Raw genomic sequence first — 21,604 nt, forward strand, 5'->3', positions numbered from 1 at the left:
ACTTTACACATAATGATTTATGAGAGAAAAAGCTGTGGTATTGATTTATTCCCATTTGAGTGCTTATAAAAAAGTAGACTATCTGACTGGCAAACATAATGCTATTAGATGATGTTCAGTTGACATGTCATTGCTGTACAGTAGCTGCCAACACGAAGATGAATAGATAAACAATATTTATACAAATCAAATCAAACCAAATAGAAAACAGAAACACTAGTATTTTGTTAGGACTTGTGAGAAAACAATCCCTATAACGCAGTTCACAACCGGACCTCTGCATTGACTTCACAGTTCACCTGACTTGAACTGACACAACCCACAGAATCTGCTGTATTTTCTCAATAATCGGCAAACAGTGAGACCGCACAGTTACAGTAAATGTGTGTTGTGTTGTTATAGGAGGAACCGAGGAGCGGACGCGGAGACAAAGGATCACCTAACGGTACGATCACATATAACATACAGTATCGGGGTTATTTGGCTCTTGCCAAACGACAACATTGCACCGATCAAACCATCAAGCATGAAGTTTCAATCTTAGCACACAATACCTATAAAATGTCTAGGAAAACCCGCGTACAGTTGCGTTGTTTGGGAGGACGCGACTCACCTCTAAAATCACGCACAGCGTCAGCAGCGCACCCGCGTAATGCCTCTCCATCCTCCCCTGCAGTTTGGCACCGAGGCACAAAGTGTTGGTGAATAGTGTCAGGACGGCGGTTTCATAGCATTTAATCCTATATTTTCACAGCAGAAATGCTGTTGCTGTGTGGATAGCGAGCGTCGAGTGTCTCTCAGTGCGGAGATGTACGAAGAGCGCCAGCATCTCATCTGTGGGCTTCTCCGCTCTGCTCTCCCCTTCTCTCTCCTGTATGTCTGCGTTACGAAATCCCCAAGCAACAATGAAACAGATTTCCACCAGTGACACAATATCAAACAGCTGAAGGCTTTTGTCCTTCCACCTGCATTAAAACATGGGTTTTAGTTATTGAATACATCCAGCATGGGGTCTATCAAGGGTTTAAAAAAAGAAAAGCACACAAGCAAGGTAATGTAGGCAGGATTTACAGATTAAGAACCTTTCGGAAGCACAACACAAATCATTTAGAATCTGGACATGTTTTAATTTTAAATGCCATTGCGTTAGATCTCAGTATTGAAATTTGTTAAAGAAAGCACAAGTTTTTTAAGCCAAACATTTCCAAATATGACACGTGTTATGCTTAAAATGAAAAAGTAAACCACTGTACAAAAAATGGGCTATAGGTCAATAGTTGATGCAATTAACTAAGACTCCCTACCCCTGTCAAAGTGAGAGGAACAGACTTCATAAAATTGGGGTCAAGTTGGTTGAAACTAATTACAATATCACTATGATATACAGTTAGTTAAGAAATATTGTTTTGCGGATACCGCTTGAAATTTTGTTTTAATGCATTTTGTTTTATTTTAATTCATACATTTTAAGGGGGAAAAAGGGATATGAAAAGTGGCATACAAATACAATGTAATTGTTTTAATATTAATTCGTTTTTATAGAGCGTTATAATTTGAAGCGTACCCTCATATTCTATGTAGCCAGTTTTTCAGCATTATAGTGATAAGATATGATATTGCATGAAACATCAAAGAAGCAGGGTCCAAGGCATGCAACAAAGATAAGAACATTTTCTTTCTCCTGTGTATTCACCTATGTACGTTGTCATGGCAGCATTTTTATCAAAACAAGAGAGAGAGAGAGAGAGTCTGCTGGCTGGTGTTTGTTTCCTGCATGCTATTCTTTTATTTCATTGGGCAGCTTCACTAATGACTTACAACCTAATGAGTTGAGATAATTTGCCATGATGAACTGATGTCCAGCTCTTGTTATGTTGCCATGAGGTTTTGAAGAGAGGATGGGGGAATCCAATTAGTTCTGTGAGCTGCCACGCAAGCTGAATATACTCACTGTCTGTCATAATGTGCCCATGAAACCCAGTTTAACATCCCTGGATTTGTTCTTTGACAAGTGATGACAGAATATAATGAATGTGTTTGTGTAACAGCCCTTGAGAATGACAGATATACCGAGAAATATTATTAACCCTAAATAAATGCAACATTTTTTTTACGGATGCAATGAAATAATACATAATATATAGATTATCATTGATGTATTATTATGTAAAAATCAGCATTTAATGTCTGAAATACACAAAAAAATTCAAATGCATTGATTATGGAAATTAATAATTGATTACTGGCCAGGAGTAAATGACCAGTGGTTGGGTATAGCAGGACTGAGTGAAAGCACAGAGGCACTAATCATGAAGGAACAGGAACAAGCACTTCACAACCAGACAGAGCTAAGCTCCTTTGGGATTTCTGGGTTCACGCAGCTGTCCAGTCAACTCAAGACTGACCACAGGATAGGAAATGGCATCCCCAATGTACAGTAACATTAAACATAAGCAGCATAAAAAACTGAGGAAGGAACAAGATAGAATGTCAAAGCAATAGTACTTCCTCAGCTATTATGTAGAGTCTTTGAAGGAAAGGAGTTTATCCAAAAATAAAAATGTTGTCATCATTTACTCACCCTGAGGTTGTTTCAAACCTGCTGTGCTGAACACAAAGATATTTGGAAGAATGTTTGTAACCAGTTCTGGGGCACTATTGACTTCCATAGTCAGAAGACGTACTACTATGGCAGTCAAAGGTGCCCCCAAACTGCTTGGTTTCCTACATCTTTTGTGTTCATCAGAACAAAGAAATTGATACAGATTTCGGACACCTTCAGGGTGAGTAAAAGGGCTCAACAATAAGGACTGCCCGATGCCCTGGGGACAGAATGGGAGACCCTCGGGCCAGTTGACAGAACTGTTACTGGACCTATCGGGCCAGTGCTGGATCGACACGAAACATTTCAATTTGCAAGTTTTTTAAATAGCCTCGCCTTTTTAAAAATTCTCAAGAAGACGCAAAAGTGAACTTGATTCTGTTCTCACGGGCTGTTTGACATATGCACACGGCCGGAAAGCCGCATCTTAGACAATGTGCAAAATACTGAATTGAGTTCTCTTTCACATCTACTCTTAAATAAACATATCCACAGAAAAATGGGTCAAAATGCCCATAGTAGCAAGTATCGTTGTAAAAGTAATCCTTTATGTTTTAACCGATCATTTCGGTATGGTAGATCCATGCATCTCTTAAAGGGGCAGCGACATAATAAACATCTCGGTTTTTAATATTTATCAACAACAAAAGACAAAGAAAAATAGCTCCTGACCGATTAACTTTGGTTTAATCTATATTCAATGTATACAGTGAAGACTGTATAGTGTTATTTTAAATTGAATATTTAATTTTTTACTATTAGACCAACCTGAAACACCTGAAAAACACTGATATTTTTATTTGTATGTTTGCTTTATTACAGTACATTTATTTGTGATAATGCACATACTTGGATTATTTGTTCTTATTTGATCACTTACTGATTAGTTGTCGTCAACAATATTTTATATTTAATTTATTACTGTTACAACAAATAACTAGACAATGTTATTTATTGATTACTTTTTTTGTGGTGGTGCCAGTGGAAATTCTGGCAGGGCCAGTAAAAAATGTAATCACTTGCCCGACTGGGCCAGTAGAAAAAAATCCTTAGCATTCAGCCCTGTAAACGATGACAGAATTTTTATTTTTGGGGGAACTATCCCTTTAAAATAAAGGTTACAACTGGAACAAACAGATTTTACATCCTGATAACCGTTTAGGTTTCACAAAGATGTTGCTCTAGTTTTTTAGAGATCCATCTATGCACTGGTCCAATAAACCAACCTAACCTAACATTTTGTTTGATCATCTCTCCAAGACAGAATGCTTTCTTTGTAGTCTGCAGAACTGTAGTTAAAACTGAAGCACAGTGCACTGTTTGGTTACTGACATTTTTCCAAATATCTTCCTTTGTGTTCAGCAGAACAAAGAAATGTTTGCGAACAACCTGAGGGTGAGTAAATGATGACAGAATTTAAACTTTTGGTTGAACTCTCCCTTTAAGTAACAGGATTATTTGAAATCCACATAAAACAAGATAATACACCAACATTTTCCCTCAAATGTTAACCCGAGCAGTGGCGAAAAAGTCCAACAATTTTATATTGTTTGTAAGCTGTTGCTGGGATTGCATTATACATAAAATTGTCACGACTTGCGTGGCAGAAGAACCCAAGTGCAGGCAATGGCAGGTAAGGGGTTAACAGGGGTATTTTATTAATAACAAACAAATAACAAAACCAAAACTCCCTCGATGGGTAAAACACTGACAGGACTAAACTAAAACCAGGCAGGGATAATAAGCAGACGGGAACAGGACCAATGTACAGGAACACGAAAATAGGCAGAATATAAATTTACGAACAAGGTAGTATCACAAGGCACAGGCATACAAGCACATGCACAGGCACAGGCATACAAGCACATGCACAGGCATACAAGCACATGCACATGCACAGGCATACAAGCACATGCACAGGCATACAAGCACATGCACAGGCATACAGGCATACAAGCACAGGCATACAAGCACATGCACAGGCATACAAGCACATGCATACAAGCACAGGCATACAAGCACAGGCATACAAGCACAGGCATACAAGCACAGGCATACAAGCACAGGCACAGTACAACGAACGTACGTAATCCACGAGCAACAAGACAAAGAAACATGAGGACTATTTAAAGGGTAGACAAACGAAGGATAATTAACGAGGGTAGGTGGGGAACATTAGACACGGCAGGAAAGCAATACATGAGACGAGAGGGGCGGGGCCAATGACAAGACACGAGAAAACACATGAGATATCAGAAGATAAACATCCCATGGTCTTCTCACACAAAACCTAAGGCTGTGCCATGGCTCTGCTACAGGACCAAGAAAAACATGACTAGCAGAGCCATGACATAAAATATGGTTAAAATAATGAACAATTGGTTTGGTGCTTTAAGCTGTTGTTGTTTTAGCCGCTGCTGTTCCTTGTTGCACAGTGGCATTAAAAACAAATTCACACTACCCAGGACTACTCAGAGGAATTCATAAAACAGTTGTTGAGAATCATAATGCATACAAAACCACATCTTACCTTCTACCCAGAAGGGTATACGTGTTTAAAATGTTTGTGCTTTGGAAAAGTAGCTGTTTAGAAAAGTGTTGCAGAGTTTTTTGTAATATTAAAGAAATATAATCAACTAAAAATCTACACATTTGTTGGCAAAGGAATGTTAAAACATGCCAATATAATAACATACTTGTTCCTCCTTTCAAAAAGCGATGGGACGGACATTCTCGAATGCATTCCCTCCCTGTTGTGTGCTGACTCATACTCCTCAGGGATGCGGAATATTGCAACAGCATGCAGAGGAGCTGACACAGCGAGCTGGTGCCGCAGGTTACAACCAAATAGCCATTAGTGAAAACGGAAATCTATTTCCAATCTCCTTCCACGGAAAAAGGAACAACCCGTCCTACCTACCTATGGGTGCCAATTCATCACCGGCATGTAGAAAGTATTCAACATGCTGAAAGCAGCCCTAATACCTTCATAGAGTTAAAGTGCCATTGTTCTAGTGACTCTTATACTCCGAATAGTATAAAAGGAGAACTAGGTTCCCGAAATGCAGGCTATAATACAAATGCATACTTCTGAATTTTCATATGTTTGATGAGTTTTATATTACATTTATGCTTTTGGCAGATACTTTTATCTAAAGTGACGTACAGTGCAATCCTTTATAAGTTGAGCTAGAGACAAAACAAGTGAATTTCACATTGTTTCTATTGAGTGCACTAATACTTTTTAAACAAGTTAGATGTCTGTGTTTCTGTTAAACAATCATTAAATGCAATCCTTACAACAAAACAGTACAACAATGCAAAATAGCAAACAAATAGCATAGTTGTTGTTAAAATGATTACAGCTGTGCTTTATCATGAATATACCACAGCTAGTGGTAATGCTGGAACTATTATATTTAATATGCACTTATTTCGTGCTATGTTTAACTTTCAGAAAACGAATGGTTGTTCAATTGGATTGGATTGCGTTGTCTTTGCGTTTACCTATTTTTACTGAATGAAAAAACATCAACCCTTTATATTCAGTGTTATCCAGCACCAGTTGAAAAAACAGCCTCTTTAAGCAACAATGCAGGATTTTAGCTGAAACACACACTTCACTATGATTCTGCAATCACTTCTGTATAAAACTAACCCGCTTAGCCTTATGACTTGTCATGCTGAATGGAGAGGTCTTTTCCATGTGTACAGAAATGGCTGACTCGTGCACTTTAAAGGAAAACACTATGAAACGACTTTAAATCGTTTACTACTCCCCCTGCTTCCACTTCAGGTTATCTATCATGTTCCTTTATTACCAAACGCTGTGAGCACCAGAGGCCTATTGCACAAAGTTGGTTTGGGTTTTAACCTAGGTAAGTTCGCGTTTAGTTTGAGTTTTCTGGCTCAAGAAGGTAGATTGGTTTAGAGCGGGTTTCGCCGCCATGTTAACTGACGCTACATGGCTAACCTGCTCCGGAGCAGGTTTTATTCTGGGTTACCATGTTGTTTCTACAGTAGCCCTGAACGGACAAACTCCTCTACAGAGCGCGTTTCATAAATAAGTAATCTCCTTCGGCAAAGAAGCGAAAACATGATATTTTAGCCCTGTATCAGCCACCGTAGTGCTTCGAAAGGGAAGGTCGAGCGGTGGAGTAATCCGTTGGTTGCAATTCGCAATCTCACCCCTAGATGCCACTAAAATCTCCACATTGCTCCTATAATGCAGGCCCTGTCTCTATGATATCGGCTACTCATTTAAAGAACAGCATACGGTTTTTGCATCTACAGTATAATATATGTTATATGTATATGAAATAATAATATATGTTTTGCAGATTTACACCTCATTCAGGATATGTTAACAAAGCTTAGAAAGGATTTTAAAAGACTGAAATGAAACCAAAGCCTATCTTTTTTTTTCAATTTGTTATTCTTTGGTATGTATAATTATATTTATTTCAAAGTTGTTGTCCTGCTGAAATGAATGCATAAATCTTAATTTTTGGGAGTAAATCCCATTTTACAAGTCAATTTATCTGAGTCAAACACAATAATACACATGTAGTTTAGTGCATCAATGCCAAGATGCATTGCTTTGTGATTTCGTGATTTCGTCTGCTTAACAAAGCGTGTACAAGTATACCAGCGTATCATCAAATCTCTCTAAAAATAAATTATGCAGTGCATTCACATCTTTAAGTAACTGGAGCCATAGTGTATTTGGGTGGTTGCACGGGTGAAGCTGAGATTTAACCAAATTTGTCTTTGCAGGAGTCTTTATTGGCCATTACAGTCAAAGTGATATTCTGGTTGTCATGGCGATTGAGCATGCGTGCCAGAATACAATTTTCTTCTTTAAATCTTAAATAGATCAGATGAATTCAGCACATGTTTCAAACATCATGATGGTTCTGAAAATCTAGTGTAGAGTCAACCCTTCAAAGATTTTTGGCTGCATGAAAGCCTGATATTGGAACTGAACTCTCTGACTCACAAGCGACTTATTTTCACGTTTACCTGCTTTATGTGCTGAGGATATTCGTGTGGTTCCAGAGACCATTGTTGTCCATTGTTGACAGGCACTATTCTCACTGTTGTTACTACTAAGGCAACTAATTTTGACTAATGTAAATATATTTTAGTTTTAGTGACATTTTATTTCGTTTTAGTTTACATTATGTATTTTTTTTACAAATCAACATTTATTGTTTAAAATGGACCCATTTTGTAAATTGTATTTAACATCAGAGATTTAATAAAAATGCTCTGTATTTTAGATCAATCCAATGCTGATAAATAAATATGTAAACATTTCTCAGGGTTCCTTTTCAATAAATTATAGTACATTAAATACCTCAGGTTTTCAAACTTGAAAGTGCACTATTGCCCCCTGTTGGTTAAAACAAGAGGTACAACATTGTGCCATTGTACACAATGCATATATTTGTCAATAATCTCAATAGCAAAAATAATAATCGCATTACATTAAGTGTAACCATAGTGAGAAACACTACTCTCTCTACACTTAAATGACACCAAATAAACAGCAATTTGGACACAGTAATTAAATCAACAAGTCATTTTATTCACATCAATTTATTTCTGTATACTCTTAACTTTTTTTTAATTCTTCTAATTTATTTTAAATGAGCCAAAGTCATAAAATACAGGTATAACTGTAAACTATACCACAGCTCATAGATAAAATACTGTAACATGTTTTGGAAAAGGGTGGCATCCAGAGGATACAATTTTTTTAACAGGCAGCTTTTTTACAGTAACTAAAAATATAAAATCAGCATCTGAATCAGCACATTTAATCATTTTTAAACCACAGTACCTAATAATGGATTGGATATCTCACCTGGTCCATTGGGCAAGCATCCCACCAGAAATTTCAATATAACTTATCATTTTTAAATACACAACAATCAGTGGAAAAGTTCAGAAAACTGGTTTCCGTGTTAGCCAAAATCCGTGTCGGCTGGTCTCATGTCATGATTCTAGACGAAATTTACACTGCAGGCAGAATCTGCATAAAAAAAAACACAGGACACCTAGGTACAGTGGCCACATTAGTTCAGTGTTCTTTCAGGCACTTTACAATAGAAACACGTGGAGGGAGCGACCCACAATCACACTGCAAAAATGATGTGATCAATAAGTCATGGCAACAAACAGAATGGTTCAATGGCCAAATATGTCTGAGCATTCATGGAATTTGTTAGGGTGTTCTTATAATGCCCAAACCGACAGCCCTGCATTCTGAACAAGACCTATGCAACTAATGGTTACAGTTACACAAGCATAATTCTGGTTATGGAGGTTTTTTTAAAAATACTTTTAGTGCATTATTTTTTACATAACTCAACAAAACAATTGAATAAAGGCTCTAAAAGGCTGTAAACCAATAAACCCCCATCCAGCCAAACTCACATATTGATACCTGTTATGCACTATAAAAAACCTTTAATTTTAATACTGTTATTTACGGTGTAAACATGTAATTTTACAAGGGAAATACTGTTATTTATTTCAGGCACCCAGTTACCAGAAAATGTTTGCTTTTTTACAGGATTTTTTTACAGAGTAGGTACTCCATTGGCCTAAAGAGATCAAATCGGCCTCTTTAACTGAGCCATATATTTGTGCCAAAATTCTTCTATTAGAGCAATTTTATACGTAAGAATTTGTTCAATTGTCACAGTCAGTACAACCAATCAGCTGGTTATATAATAGAGTCAAAATACACATCCCTTTTTTCTGATATGCCCCCAAACATACACCAATGAAATCAATGTGAAGAGATAAATTATCTTTGTTAAAATGTTTTTGATGCAGTACTCTAACCTTAAATAGCCCATTGCCTGATGGCTGATATCACCAGTGAATTCCTGTTTTTTTCTGCCATCTCTGGCATAAAAGCAGATAATGATGTCGTACGAATTAATACCACCTCGTAAAATAGTTACGAATAGGAAATTGTGTTGGTTACTGACCCATTTTGAAGCGAGAAACAAACAACGCTCTAATTTTGTTAAAGCCACTCAATGCAACACAATCAAACATGGTGGCTAGAAATCCTCTATCCATACATTATTTCAAACATAGATTAAGAGCCTCTCTCATGAATTTCAAACTATTACGTTATTACTGAGAATTCAAGGTGTATTCAAATATTGCTATTTAATTCTGCTCATATGTGTTCTGGTCCTTGTATTCTTATGCTGGTAAACAAACGTGTTTGGTGTTGGAATAGCTTTGCTAAATATAGATAGCCCACTCTGGGGAAAAGACCATTGAGTTCTCCGCCCTAAGCTTTTGAAACTAATATAAACATAACCTACACAACATGCTTACAGTCATTAAGAGTATATGATCTCCTCTGTTTTTGTAAACAAACTTCAGTGATTAACTCTCAACTAATAAACTTTTAAGTTCAGTCGTATTTTATTCTTTCACCCCGTTCTTGGTTCTTAAAAAGACGGAAAATTGTGTAATGTCAGCAAGACACGGAGTAATAATGAAATATAAATGACTTTTTGAGTGATGATTAAATGATCATTAAATTATCGTTAAGACATTTTCACTGTATTAATATTCATTTGGAGTCTTGTCTGCATCATAAATATAAAATGTTGTCTTGTCTTTCAGGTAATATGACACATGTCTGTAGATGGCAGTAAAGCGCTGTGAGATTGTCGCACTTAACATCTTCAGCCAGATGCTATTGAAGCACAGCAGGTCATCTTACCTAAATGTGTGGTCCAAAAAAACTGCTCTACACGCCTGGCTAGTGCAGATGGGTTCTTATTGGTCATTTTGAGATAAAGAGACTTAGGTTATCAGTTTTTTGAAGAAGACCCTCTTCGATTAGAACCCAAAAAGCAGAACGCTTTAATTACAGTGTCAGCATATTTAAATCTGAGTATGAATAATTAACTTCTTACTTCTATAAGCACACTCAGCATGTTAAAGCAGCTTGGCTTGGATATATAGGACATACACTGTACTGAGACACTATACTGTCCACAGTCAAATGCGTGTGAAAGCTTTTCCCCCAAATCCGTTTTAATAACTCAAACATACATATCCAGCAAGTAGGCTAAAATATCAATTTCATATTTATTGTACAGCATGTACTATGTCTATTTAAAAATAGTTTGCTTCAGCAAATAGAAAATAATTTACAAATTCATCTCCACCTTGTTTTCACAATTACCTGGGAAAGAAAAGTAAAATTCAACATTTTAATTCAATGCCAACACATTTCTAAAGCGCTTTTCACGATATGCAACATTGATATCTTTATAATATTGACTGAGCAAGGTCATGTCAAATTTAAAACCATTGTGAAATAATTAAACACTGCACTAAGAGACAGATTTTGTGCAGAGTGACACATGAATAGAGAAATAAAATACTGTACACTTTAATAAGTCTAATAAATCTATAATTTAACTAAAATGGAGAAAACAACGGCACAATAGAACAATTAGTAAAATAATAATCTGATTTTATGCAGTGCTGGTACAGACACCAAGACGTGTGCATTTTTTCCCTCTTGGTTAATAAAAGCGGTTAGAGGTGGGCGTGTCTCTCTGACGTCACTTGCTCTGAATATAAGGACTCGTGAGTGACAGGCTCCATGGCTCCTCCAGTGGACAGATTATTTATCTGAGTGATGTAATGATTTATGAAGTTCTCAATTCATGTCCATTTTCTAGAGGCAAATTTACAAGATAAGGTAAGAAACAACATTTAATTCTTACACACATTTTCATATTTGAGACTAAGAAAGTATTCAACATTACATTAACGCCCAAATGCAACAACATTTTGTTGTTGTTGTGTTTGTTTGAGTTTAAACTGTCTTTCATCTGTTTTATATTTTGTTTGCCTTGATCTTATATGTCCTGACTTGTTAATGAATGCTTGTAATGAAGTTTATGAAACCTACTTATAAAGTTGCAATAGATTTGAGGACTGCAAAATGTGCTGACAAAGATTTAACGACAAAAAGACGCCCTCTATGGGACAGGTACTCTATTTTTAGTAGCAACATAATATCTTCCTCACTCTTCCCTCTTGCATTTATTTTTCAAATGTATAAAAGCAGGCAGATTTTGATATCCACTAAGCTTTGTTTATTACCATGTTTTGTAAACGTAAGCATTGCAAGAACATTATGAGAGCAGTGGCTATTCTTATGGTGTGAGGAAACCTTTAGTTACGAAAAGTGTAAATTGTTGATCTGTAATTTAACATAGAACTCTTTTAGTGCATGTTTTGTGGTATATTTTAGAGAAAACCTTTCTGACTGAAGCCTACATTTTCAACCAATTCAATGTCACTATGTAATAAGCTGCAATGCAGAGCAGAAATGCTGTATTCCGTCATACGCTGCAGTTTAAATACTTGATTCTTACAGTCTTTGCATCAAGAACTCTCATTTTAGAATTGGTTTACCCTAAAAAGAATGGCAGTGCAATGCTACATTTTTAGCTGATCTGAAAAGAGAACATAGTTTAATGCATGCGAAAGTGTTAGCGACATACTTGTGTGGCATACTTCCCATATGTTCTCTTTGTTCCTGACTTAAGCAGTTCAGGTTGAATGACCAACTTTAAGGAGCTTTTAACTATCTGTGTAATTGGAATGGTTCTCTTTTGAAATGGTCCTGTGGGAATTATTCAACCGGCTGCAGTAAGTGAGTCTGCGGTAAAGCGGTCTGTTTACTGCTAACAAAAAATTCCACAGGCCATGCTCAATAGAGGGGAACATACTAATCTGGGTCAATAATGGCTTACTTGCATAGAAAATAAACAATCAATGAAGCCACAAAAACGGTGCCACTTTTAAAAAATATATTATACTGTATTGTTCGTGTAGAATCGTTATTTATCATTGGTGTAATGCATAGCTCAGAAAATTTCGTCTTGAAAGAATTTGACTAAACACGCTTGATCTCCTAGTATAATCTTTAACTTTAGTATTTTGGCAAATCTAAACAGTTTGATACATTGTTGGAATCTCTTCTGCAGCTACTTACCTTACTTACATAGCATAATAATAATAAAATACTGTGTTTAAAATGAAGGTATCCAGATATCCCAACCCAAACATTAAATACAGAATAAATAACATCTTAATATTGAAATAATCCCAGCATATGCCTCTTGTCAAATACATGATTTATCTCTCTACTGATTGATTCAATCTTTTCGAAACTGACTTATCCACACCAAACAACATGAAAGGCTCTGTTATACCATATCACATCTGGTGAAGGCAAACACCAGGACATCTCCATCTGTGGCACAATAACAAGCTCTTTACTGATGAAGGGACTCATCAATGGGCACAGCAGAGGCTGAAACAACACTGTGTGATCCAAGCAACACGTAAAAGTGCTACTTATCCAATCAGTTAAGCATTGCTCTTGCTGATGTGGTGTTTAGCTCACTGATGCCATTTGCTTGGAATTACTTTTCTGTCTGATTTGATCTGACAGCTTTATAGTCTCCAGAACCTCCTGCAGAATGCCATTTCAAACCTGTATGACTTTCTTCTTCCGCAGAACACAAATGAAGATATTTTGAAGAATGTTGTTAACTGGCCCCCTTTCACTTGCATTGGTTTTGCGTCCATACAATAGAAGTGAATGGGGGCCAGTGCTGTTCGGTTACCAACTTTCTTCAAACGATCTTCTTTTGTGTTATGTAGAAAAAAGAAAGTCGTTCAGGTTTGCAATGACGAGAGGGTGAGTAAATGATGAGAGAATTGTCATTTTTGGGCGAACTATCACTTTAAGAATTCCTCACATACTTCTCGATGTTTCTTGAAATGGCTCATGTTCTGCCTGTGAGGTGGCACGTCGTGTCATCCGTTCTTGATGTTGAAGATGTTCTCATGTTTTGACAAACGTCCTCAATGCCCCTCGTAAGAAATGTAAATAATACCTTTAACATTTCATTATGGTTTTACTGGACTACGCTCCACCACATTTCTTTGTGTTATGTTTGTCATAGACAAAGCCAAGACCTTGGTCAAGTTTGCTTTACCTCAAAATAACCCTCGTAAAGCTGATGCTTACTTCAACGGCCCTACATGTGTGTGTGTTTGGATGTAAAAGATCTTTTTTCTTCTGTCCTAGTCTAGCATGCAATTAAATGTAAGCAAACTTTCTTGTACAGGGCCTATGCGGATCTTTTGTATGCGTTTCTGTGTTTAATGATCTTATTTATGTTTGCTGAAAGTTCTTTGTCACTCTAAGTTTACATTCAAATTCTAAAACATTTTTTAAACTATCAATATTGTAAAATTAAGCATTATAATGATTGAATTCCTTTAAGTTAGACATGTTTATATGCACGTAGGAGCCATGGTGCTTTTCTTTGTTTTTTTTAATGAATTTCAATGCTCAAACAGTACACATCCCAGCAGGACGTGATGCTATACAGCATTACCATAATCCAGAACCTGCCTACCAGTAAACGGCAATGTGCCATTTTTATTTCCATGTTGTGTTTCATGTCTTTTTTTTGCTTGCGCTGTTATTTTGCTTGGCTGCAGCCTGCGGTCTGCTGGGCAGCGTTTTATGCTTAATGAAAGCTCGTAGACATCACTGAAGCGAAGCGAGAAAATAAGACCACATGTCGTACGCTACTGTGCAAAACGGCCCTCTGACCGAGGAGACTTTTATAAGGTTGAATAAAAGGGACAATTGTCGTAGTCTGCAGAGTTAAAGAGGGTCTGACGCTTTGCCAATGAAACGCTAGCACAATATCCTAACACATGTTGTTTTATTTATGTAATTTTTACGCATATTATTTAGAGTACATCTGGTTGACGTATAAACTTCAACAACCATGGTGGAATGTAAAATGTGAGGAGTTGTAATTTGGGGGTTAAAATAAGCCAAAGACACCCCGCAAGCGTGCAGAAAACGTGTGGGATGCTGTGCAGAATTCGTCTTTATGATGGTGGGTGTAGTGGGCAGTTGCTTGGGCATCAGTATGCAGTTATTAGTGTGTTCAGGGTGGTTGTTTACTAACCCCAGTCAAAGGAGCACATCTGTAATTCTCTATGATATTCTTATCCCTGAATCTGACTCGGTCTGATCACAAAGAAAACTACTACTAACACACATCTTCAGCAAGGATTTGAGATATTACTGCATAGAATAAGCAAGATGACATCACAGTTTAATATCTAGGGCCAGATTTAAGATTTGAGATTGCAAGCATGACGAAAGAGGACATTTGGTGATTTACTATCAAGGTGCACATTAAAAAACGCATGTGCATTATCTCATTTCCATAATAACCAACGTAATCTACCGAGAACACTGTAAATTAGCATATTTATTATATTATATTAGGGCTATTTATACAAAGTTTTCAACTTAAAATGGAAAATGTGTTTTGGTTGTTTGTTTACATGACAATGGCATTTCGGAAGACTGAAAACACAAACAGAATGCAATGTCGTTATCATCTTCGTGGACACATTATTTACATTCCAAACTGTATTAACAATGTTGTTGAGTGTACATTACATTTTTTAAAACCATAATGAAAAACTTTTCCATTTTTACTTGTGAGGCATGCTTTTTTGGGCGTGAAATAATAGTGCACAAAAAACAAACAGTAAATTGACAAGTGCAAATGTTGTAAAATGCGTTGTGTTTTTCATGTAAATACTCTCCTCCAGGGGCGTTGCTAGACCTAAAGCTCTACTGGGACACAGGCCCCTATTACTTTTTCACTTTTGTTCTTAAAAACCTGCTGTGTGCAAGAAGTATGCAACACACTGCACAATACAAACTCCCCTTGCTGAAACCACTATTCCTACAGTGCAACAATACTGGAGGAAGGTAAACATTTATGTATTTAAAAATATTGAAGTATCTTAAACATACTTAACATAAACTTCATTAACATGTTTGCATGCACATTTTCTTGCACATCTGCATTCCTTACACAATGATAACAATGAATAATTACATCTTTAAGAATTTACAATTACAATATTTCAAGAAACCAGTCGTTTCATGGCTCCACTAACATAAAGAACATATTTTTCATCTTAAAAAAACATTTCTGGTTTCACAGCCAAGTCCAAACAAAGTTGTTTAATTTTTTTAACCAACTGTACTGCATTAAACTGTAGTGCCTATAATAGCATCTCAGCCATATTACTGCCAAATTTTATGTAATGTCCTAGCTAGTAAATTAAATATTAATTTCAGAAAGTACAGAACACAAATATTTTTCTAAGCAACAATGCATTTACAAACTTGACAAAAGTTTTCCTGAGACATTTTTTCGCTAATGTCTGAGACCTGACTGCCTGGGGATGTACAGCAGTTTGTTTATCAAGTCTTACCTCCCTCAAACTCATCATCTCTCCTTTCTGCTTCCATTTCCCTGCTATGCACAAATAAATTCTGATGTCCATCTAAGGGGGCTATTAATGATTGAGTCCAAATAAGATGATCGATATTATTTAGAAACTTACTTTAGTTTCGTCATGTTTTCATAGCCTACATCAGTTGCGTGCGTGCGTGCGCACTGCGCAGCTGCGTGCTGCACTTGCAAGGAAACACACAGACGTGCGCGGACATGGATTTCTGCGCGAAAGTACAGCTCGAGTTTGTGTTTTCGGACCGGTTCAAATGCGCCACTGCGTCGCTTTCACAAGCGTGAATTAGGTCACTACGTTGCATATAGATCCGTTATCAATGTAAAAGGTTACACTAACAAAAAACAAAATTGTTAAAACTTAAACGTGAAATTTATTCTGGGGCACAGCAGATTTATACTGGGGCACGTGCCCCAGTAAAAGGGGTCTAGCGACGCCCCTGCTCTCCTCCCAAAAAATGTGCATTTGAAAGAGAAACTCCTACAAAAACAACTGTGTCCACGCCTTTTCAGCGCAAATGTTTCCTGCGCGTCTTTAGGAAATCCTGACAGTAGATTTTTAATGCCAAAAGAGACAATTGCTAATCTGGCCCTTAGACTTATACACTGTTAAAAAAAGTGTCATTTTACAGAATTTAACTTTTTTTTTCAGATTTCCAACGTATAATGTACAAAAATATGTAATTTTGCAGAATATCACAGTTTTTACAATATTACAGTTTTTACAGATTTTTACAGTTTTTTGAAATATGGTCAAAAAAGGTAAAAATTACAGAAAAAGACTGCAAATTTAGAAAGAAAACATGTAATTTAACATGAAAATTTGTAATTTTACCGTTCCTTTCTGGCACCTCAGCTGCCAGAAAGTTTCAGTTTTTTTAAGGATTTCTTTACAGTGTACTGTATTTAGTTGTTGTTCAAATCCATAAACCTAACAATTACCTACAGTAAAAATATGATACTGTTGATATCTACAAAATCCTCCTTTCTCGGTTAGATACTGAAGCATAGCCACAGTAGGTTGGTTTTAAGAATATGGGTCAAAAGCCTCAGTTGTGGTTATTTACTCTTGCTATACTATGTAGCGGCATTATACTAAATGTGTAATCTCGGAAGTAATTACTTGATTTTGTTTCGTAGGAATGAATTTAACATTTAACACGAATTAACACCCCTGTGGATAACTGTGTGCAAATGTGTGTACTGATCTGATTATCTTAAGTGATTGTATAACATTAGAGCTATAATCAAATGAAACCGCCATCTTTCGGTAATTATGTAAGCAAACTGATTCTCAGCCATTTAGTCTAATTACAAATGGCAATGATGCTCCTCATCCAAAACAAACATATTTTCATCTTCTTTTCTCAGGGCTCGGGAGTCTGACACTTCGAGGAAGGGCAGGAACTTTAGTCCAGAATGTTGTGGATTTTAAGGCCTATTCCAGCACTGCTTTTCCTGGCCTATTCACAAGCAGGAGAGGGTGATGATATTCGAGCTGGTATGGACCGTTTCTTGTCTTCTTTGCTTCTTTAGTGGTTGTGATGTGAGCAGTCACAAATTAGGCTCTGGTCCAAAACCTAGCGAGCTGCCTTTGTAGATTCTGATGTGAAGACTGTTTCAAGAGATACCAACTTTTTTGCCAAATTCAAAGAATCGTGTGTAGGCCTATCTTTCATCGAAAAAGCAATCCCATAATGCATTGTGATGAGCTCAGTGACAAAACCCATGCAGACAAATCGAGAGAAATCTAGGTAATATTGAAAAGCATTACAGTAAATAGTTAAATATAATTACAAATTGACAAATTAACTCTGTTTGTGCATGATTTAATGTTTATGTGTAATGGAGTATCACATCATTAGCTCTATCTAAGGAAATCATTGAGAACCCAAAAATAATCTAAGCAAATCCAAATCGGTCACCTAAGAGCACACCTAAATGGCACCTTCCAATACAGGCAGCTCAGTAGATTTGCAATGGACATGTGAAATATTCATTTCATTTAGCTCACCATTTAGTTTTTCTGATTCTGTAGGCTGTAGCACAGCGGTCAATGACCTGGTCTACATCATGGATGGCTCCTGGAGTGTCGGGGATGAGGATTTTGAAACAGCCAAGCGCTGGTTGGTCAATGTTACCAGCGGCTTCGACGTGAGCTCGCACTACACCCAAGTGGGCGTAGTCCAGTACAGTGACACCCCGAGGTTGGAGATCCCGCTTGGCGTCCACAAGACTGCTCAAGATCTCATTAAAGCCATTGAGAACATCAGCTACCTCGGTGGCAACACTCAGACAGGCCGTGCCATAAAGTTTGCCGTGAACCACGTATTTGCATCCTCGCAACGGAGTGACGTGAAGAATCGCATTTCCGTGGTAGTGACTGATGGAAAATCGCAGGATGATGTTGTGGATGCCAGCATGGAGGCACGGGCTCAAGGGGTGAAGGTCTTTGCGGTGGGTGTGGGCACAGAGATCACCACGTCAGAGCTGGTGACCATCGCCAACAAGCCGGCCGGTGACTACGTGCTTTACGCCGAGGACTACACCAATATCGATCGTATCCGTGACGCCATGGAGCAGAAGCTGTGCGAGGGTAAGATCTGCATGCATGCGTGTGAGCCGGCCTGTAAACATTAACCGCATTACAGCCAGCGTTTGCCGTTATCGTCCGTCTCCTGGGTGAGCAAGAACTTAAAAGAACAGGGAGCCCACCACATTACCACACTTCATTCATGCCCAGTGACAAGGAAAGCCACAGAGCTCGTGGGCCAAACCAGCGGCATGAGGCCGTGGCAGGGAGGAGCACTAGGGGAGGGTAACAGGAACCAGATGTGACATGCCCACTACCAACCGCAGTTGAAGCAGCTCTGCTTTTGGAAGGATAATTTTTAATATGTCAGCAGGAGCAAGAATACGGTTTCTCCAATCAACTGTATAAAGATTGGGCACAAAATGGGTCAGCGCAAAGTGTCAAAGCTAGACAATTCCATGCAAATGTCAACCTTAAGATGAAAAGTTTATACCAAAGGTTTTCACCGTACCGACAGGTCAGGTGTCAATATTTGGTGGTTTAAATACCCATGTGAGGTCTCTCTTAAAGTTTTTAAAGCACAGCTTTCCATAGTCAGGGAAGTAAATTGTCACATCCATAACTGAATTGTCACATCCATAACTGAATTGTCACATCCATAACTACCCATATTCCTCATTAATGTGACAATTAAAATAAAGTATTTATTTTATGCTCTATGAGTCATCCCTTGTCCATTTGTTGGGCATTATTGCTTCTGGTTTGTACATTTTAATTCACAGAAATCCTACAAAGTATGTCACATCTATAAAGCAAACCTTTTCCCTGACGTCTGGACTCTATAATCAGGGGTATAGTAAAATATAAACAGATGGTGTAATATATTGGTAATAAATACATTCCCTGAGAATTTATATTCCAAGTTTTGACTGAAATTGTCGCATCCATAATGCTGGAATTGCCCAGCTACAAAATACAGGTAATATAAAGGGTATTGTTATAAAAATAGTAAAATGTTTGAAATCGCATGAATAATGAAAAAAAAACATTTTTGCCTGAAGTAATCTATTAATCTAATTCGCCACGGAGATCATCATTTTAGCTTTGAGATATGCTTTTAATCATTCTTCATGATAGCTAGCATGATTTTCATAAAGTACAATCACATAACACGTTGATTTAATGAGATGTGAGGCAGAATTCAGAACAGGAATGAGCTTTTGATTTAAAACCGTTCTGTGTGGTACCACACGTTTAAAATGATCATCTTGTTAACTGACATTGTGTCCTGCTCCAGAATCTGTATGCCCCACTCGTATTCCTGTGGCCTCCCGTGACGAGAAAGGCTTTGAGCTGATGTTGGGGATGAAGATCCATGAGAAGGCTAAGAAGATACAGGGCTCATTAGTGTCCGAGGCAGCCTATCTGCTAGACAAAAGTGTTGACATTACTGAAAACACAAGGTTGGTTTTAAAATGAATGCTAATTTGTCCATTCTAAAGACTTTTAAGGCAGACCCATTTTAAATGCAATTACTGGCTATATTTGACAGGCGGTAAAAAATCGTCACTCTTTCAGATCTGTAGAAAATTGTTATATCTTAAGTCGATGTTTTTTGTTATCTGTGATAGTTCACCCAAAAAATTTATATTCTGTTATCATTTACTCTCTTTACCCTCTTGGCATTTCAATCCTGTATGTCTTTCTTTCGCAGAACCCAAAAGAAGATATTTTGAAGAATTTTGCTTAGCGAAAAGCAACGGCACCCATTCACTTGCATTGGTTTTGTGTCTATACAATAGAATTCAATGGATGCCGGTGCTGTTTGGTTATCAATATGGATGATGCGATTCACGATACTGCTGTCATGATACAATACAAATGTCCTTTTATTGTTTCTCAAATGCTGCACATTTCTTTGTAAAAAAAAAAAATTATGTCAAATAACAAAACTAAACTGCAATTTTAAAAGAAATTCCAAATCAAAGAAAAAAATGAATAATTCAAAAGTCTCTTTAATATAAACAAACTAAGACTTTGGCTGCTTCCAAAATCGCATACTGTGTCAGTTTGTACTGAATTTGAATAATTATCTACCTATCGGCCATTAAAACAGTACGTTCGATGTAGAGGGTATGCACGTGTCGTCACTTTCCCACGTGAGCACGCCGGAACGCGCCTGCTTGAGTGGTAAAACACTGGGCAAAATTAATGGTTACAGGTAGCATATGGCGCGAATACGTGTTTTTCTGTGTCTTTGGTGTGTTATAAGTTGCCCATGCATGTATTAGACATGTAAAATTGCAAAAATTTAATTGTCGGAACAAAAGACACATTCTATCTAAAAGCGAAAGCTCACTCAGACCTGCCTGAAACTCCTCGTGTAACCACACCCCCACAAATCTACGTCAGTTCGTGGTATGATTTGACTAAGACCGCCCAAATGTATACTCAAGTAAGGTGGGTGTACCTGTCAGTTCAATTGCTTTGGAACCTGATGTTCCAAATATGGTAAGAGGCGTTACATTTCCTTCACACACTTGCAGTACTCGACCAATCACTACGCACTGGTTAACTGGCCAATCATAGCACACCTCGCTTTTCAGAGCGATGAGCTTTGTCAAAAATCCGCGAGGAGATACAAACATGCACGGTATGTGGAAAATACAGCGTTTTTGAACCTTAAATAGTGTATACACATTGCATTACATCTAAAACAAACAATAATATTTGTTTTAGCCGTGTCATATGACCCCTTTAATAGAGCTGAATGTGATCTACATACTTCAATTTATTTTAAAGGGAAATTTTTCCAGAAGGCCTTCCACCCTCCTATGTGTTTGTGTCGACTGTGAGGTTGAAAGGGCCCGCGCGTAAGGAAAGGTTTGATCTGTGGAGAGTGCTGTCTAAAGATGGACAGGTTCAAGCAGCTGTCATTATGAGTGGAAAAGACAAATCTGTCAGCTTCACAACCACCAACACACTTAATGGGCATCAGATCATTACTTTTGATAAAGAAGTTGAGGTTAGTGAAATTTA

At 37.4% G+C, this 21,604-nt stretch overlaps 2 protein-coding genes across 2 annotated transcripts in view; one reads left to right on the plus strand and one right to left on the minus strand.

Moving 5' to 3' along the window:
• Positions 1–939, minus strand: part of vopp1b (VOPP1 WW domain binding protein b) — a 36,712-nt gene extending 35,773 nt beyond the window's left edge. Inside the window, exon 1 of the mRNA XM_057323083.1 lies at positions 614–939. Within this exon, the coding sequence (XP_057179066.1) occupies positions 614–664 (51 nt within the window). The 5' untranslated portion in view covers positions 665–939. The remainder of the gene's footprint in view (positions 1–613) is intronic.
• Positions 1–21,604, plus strand: part of si:dkey-225n22.4 (collagen alpha-1(XXI) chain) — a 73,911-nt gene that overhangs the window by 17,509 nt on the left and 34,798 nt on the right. The window contains exons 2-5 of the mRNA XM_057323084.1: positions 17,404–17,533; positions 18,071–18,628; positions 19,863–20,028; positions 21,368–21,590. Coding sequence (XP_057179067.1) covers positions 17,452–17,533; positions 18,071–18,628; positions 19,863–20,028; positions 21,368–21,590 — 1,029 coding nt within the window. The 5' untranslated portion in view covers positions 17,404–17,451. The remainder of the gene's footprint in view (positions 1–17,403; positions 17,534–18,070; positions 18,629–19,862; positions 20,029–21,367; positions 21,591–21,604) is intronic.

This window comes from Triplophysa rosa, linkage group LG23 (assembly GCF_024868665.1).
Source record: "Triplophysa rosa linkage group LG23, Trosa_1v2, whole genome shotgun sequence".
In the NCBI taxonomy this organism is placed as follows: Eukaryota; Metazoa; Chordata; class Actinopteri; order Cypriniformes; family Nemacheilidae; genus Triplophysa; species Triplophysa rosa.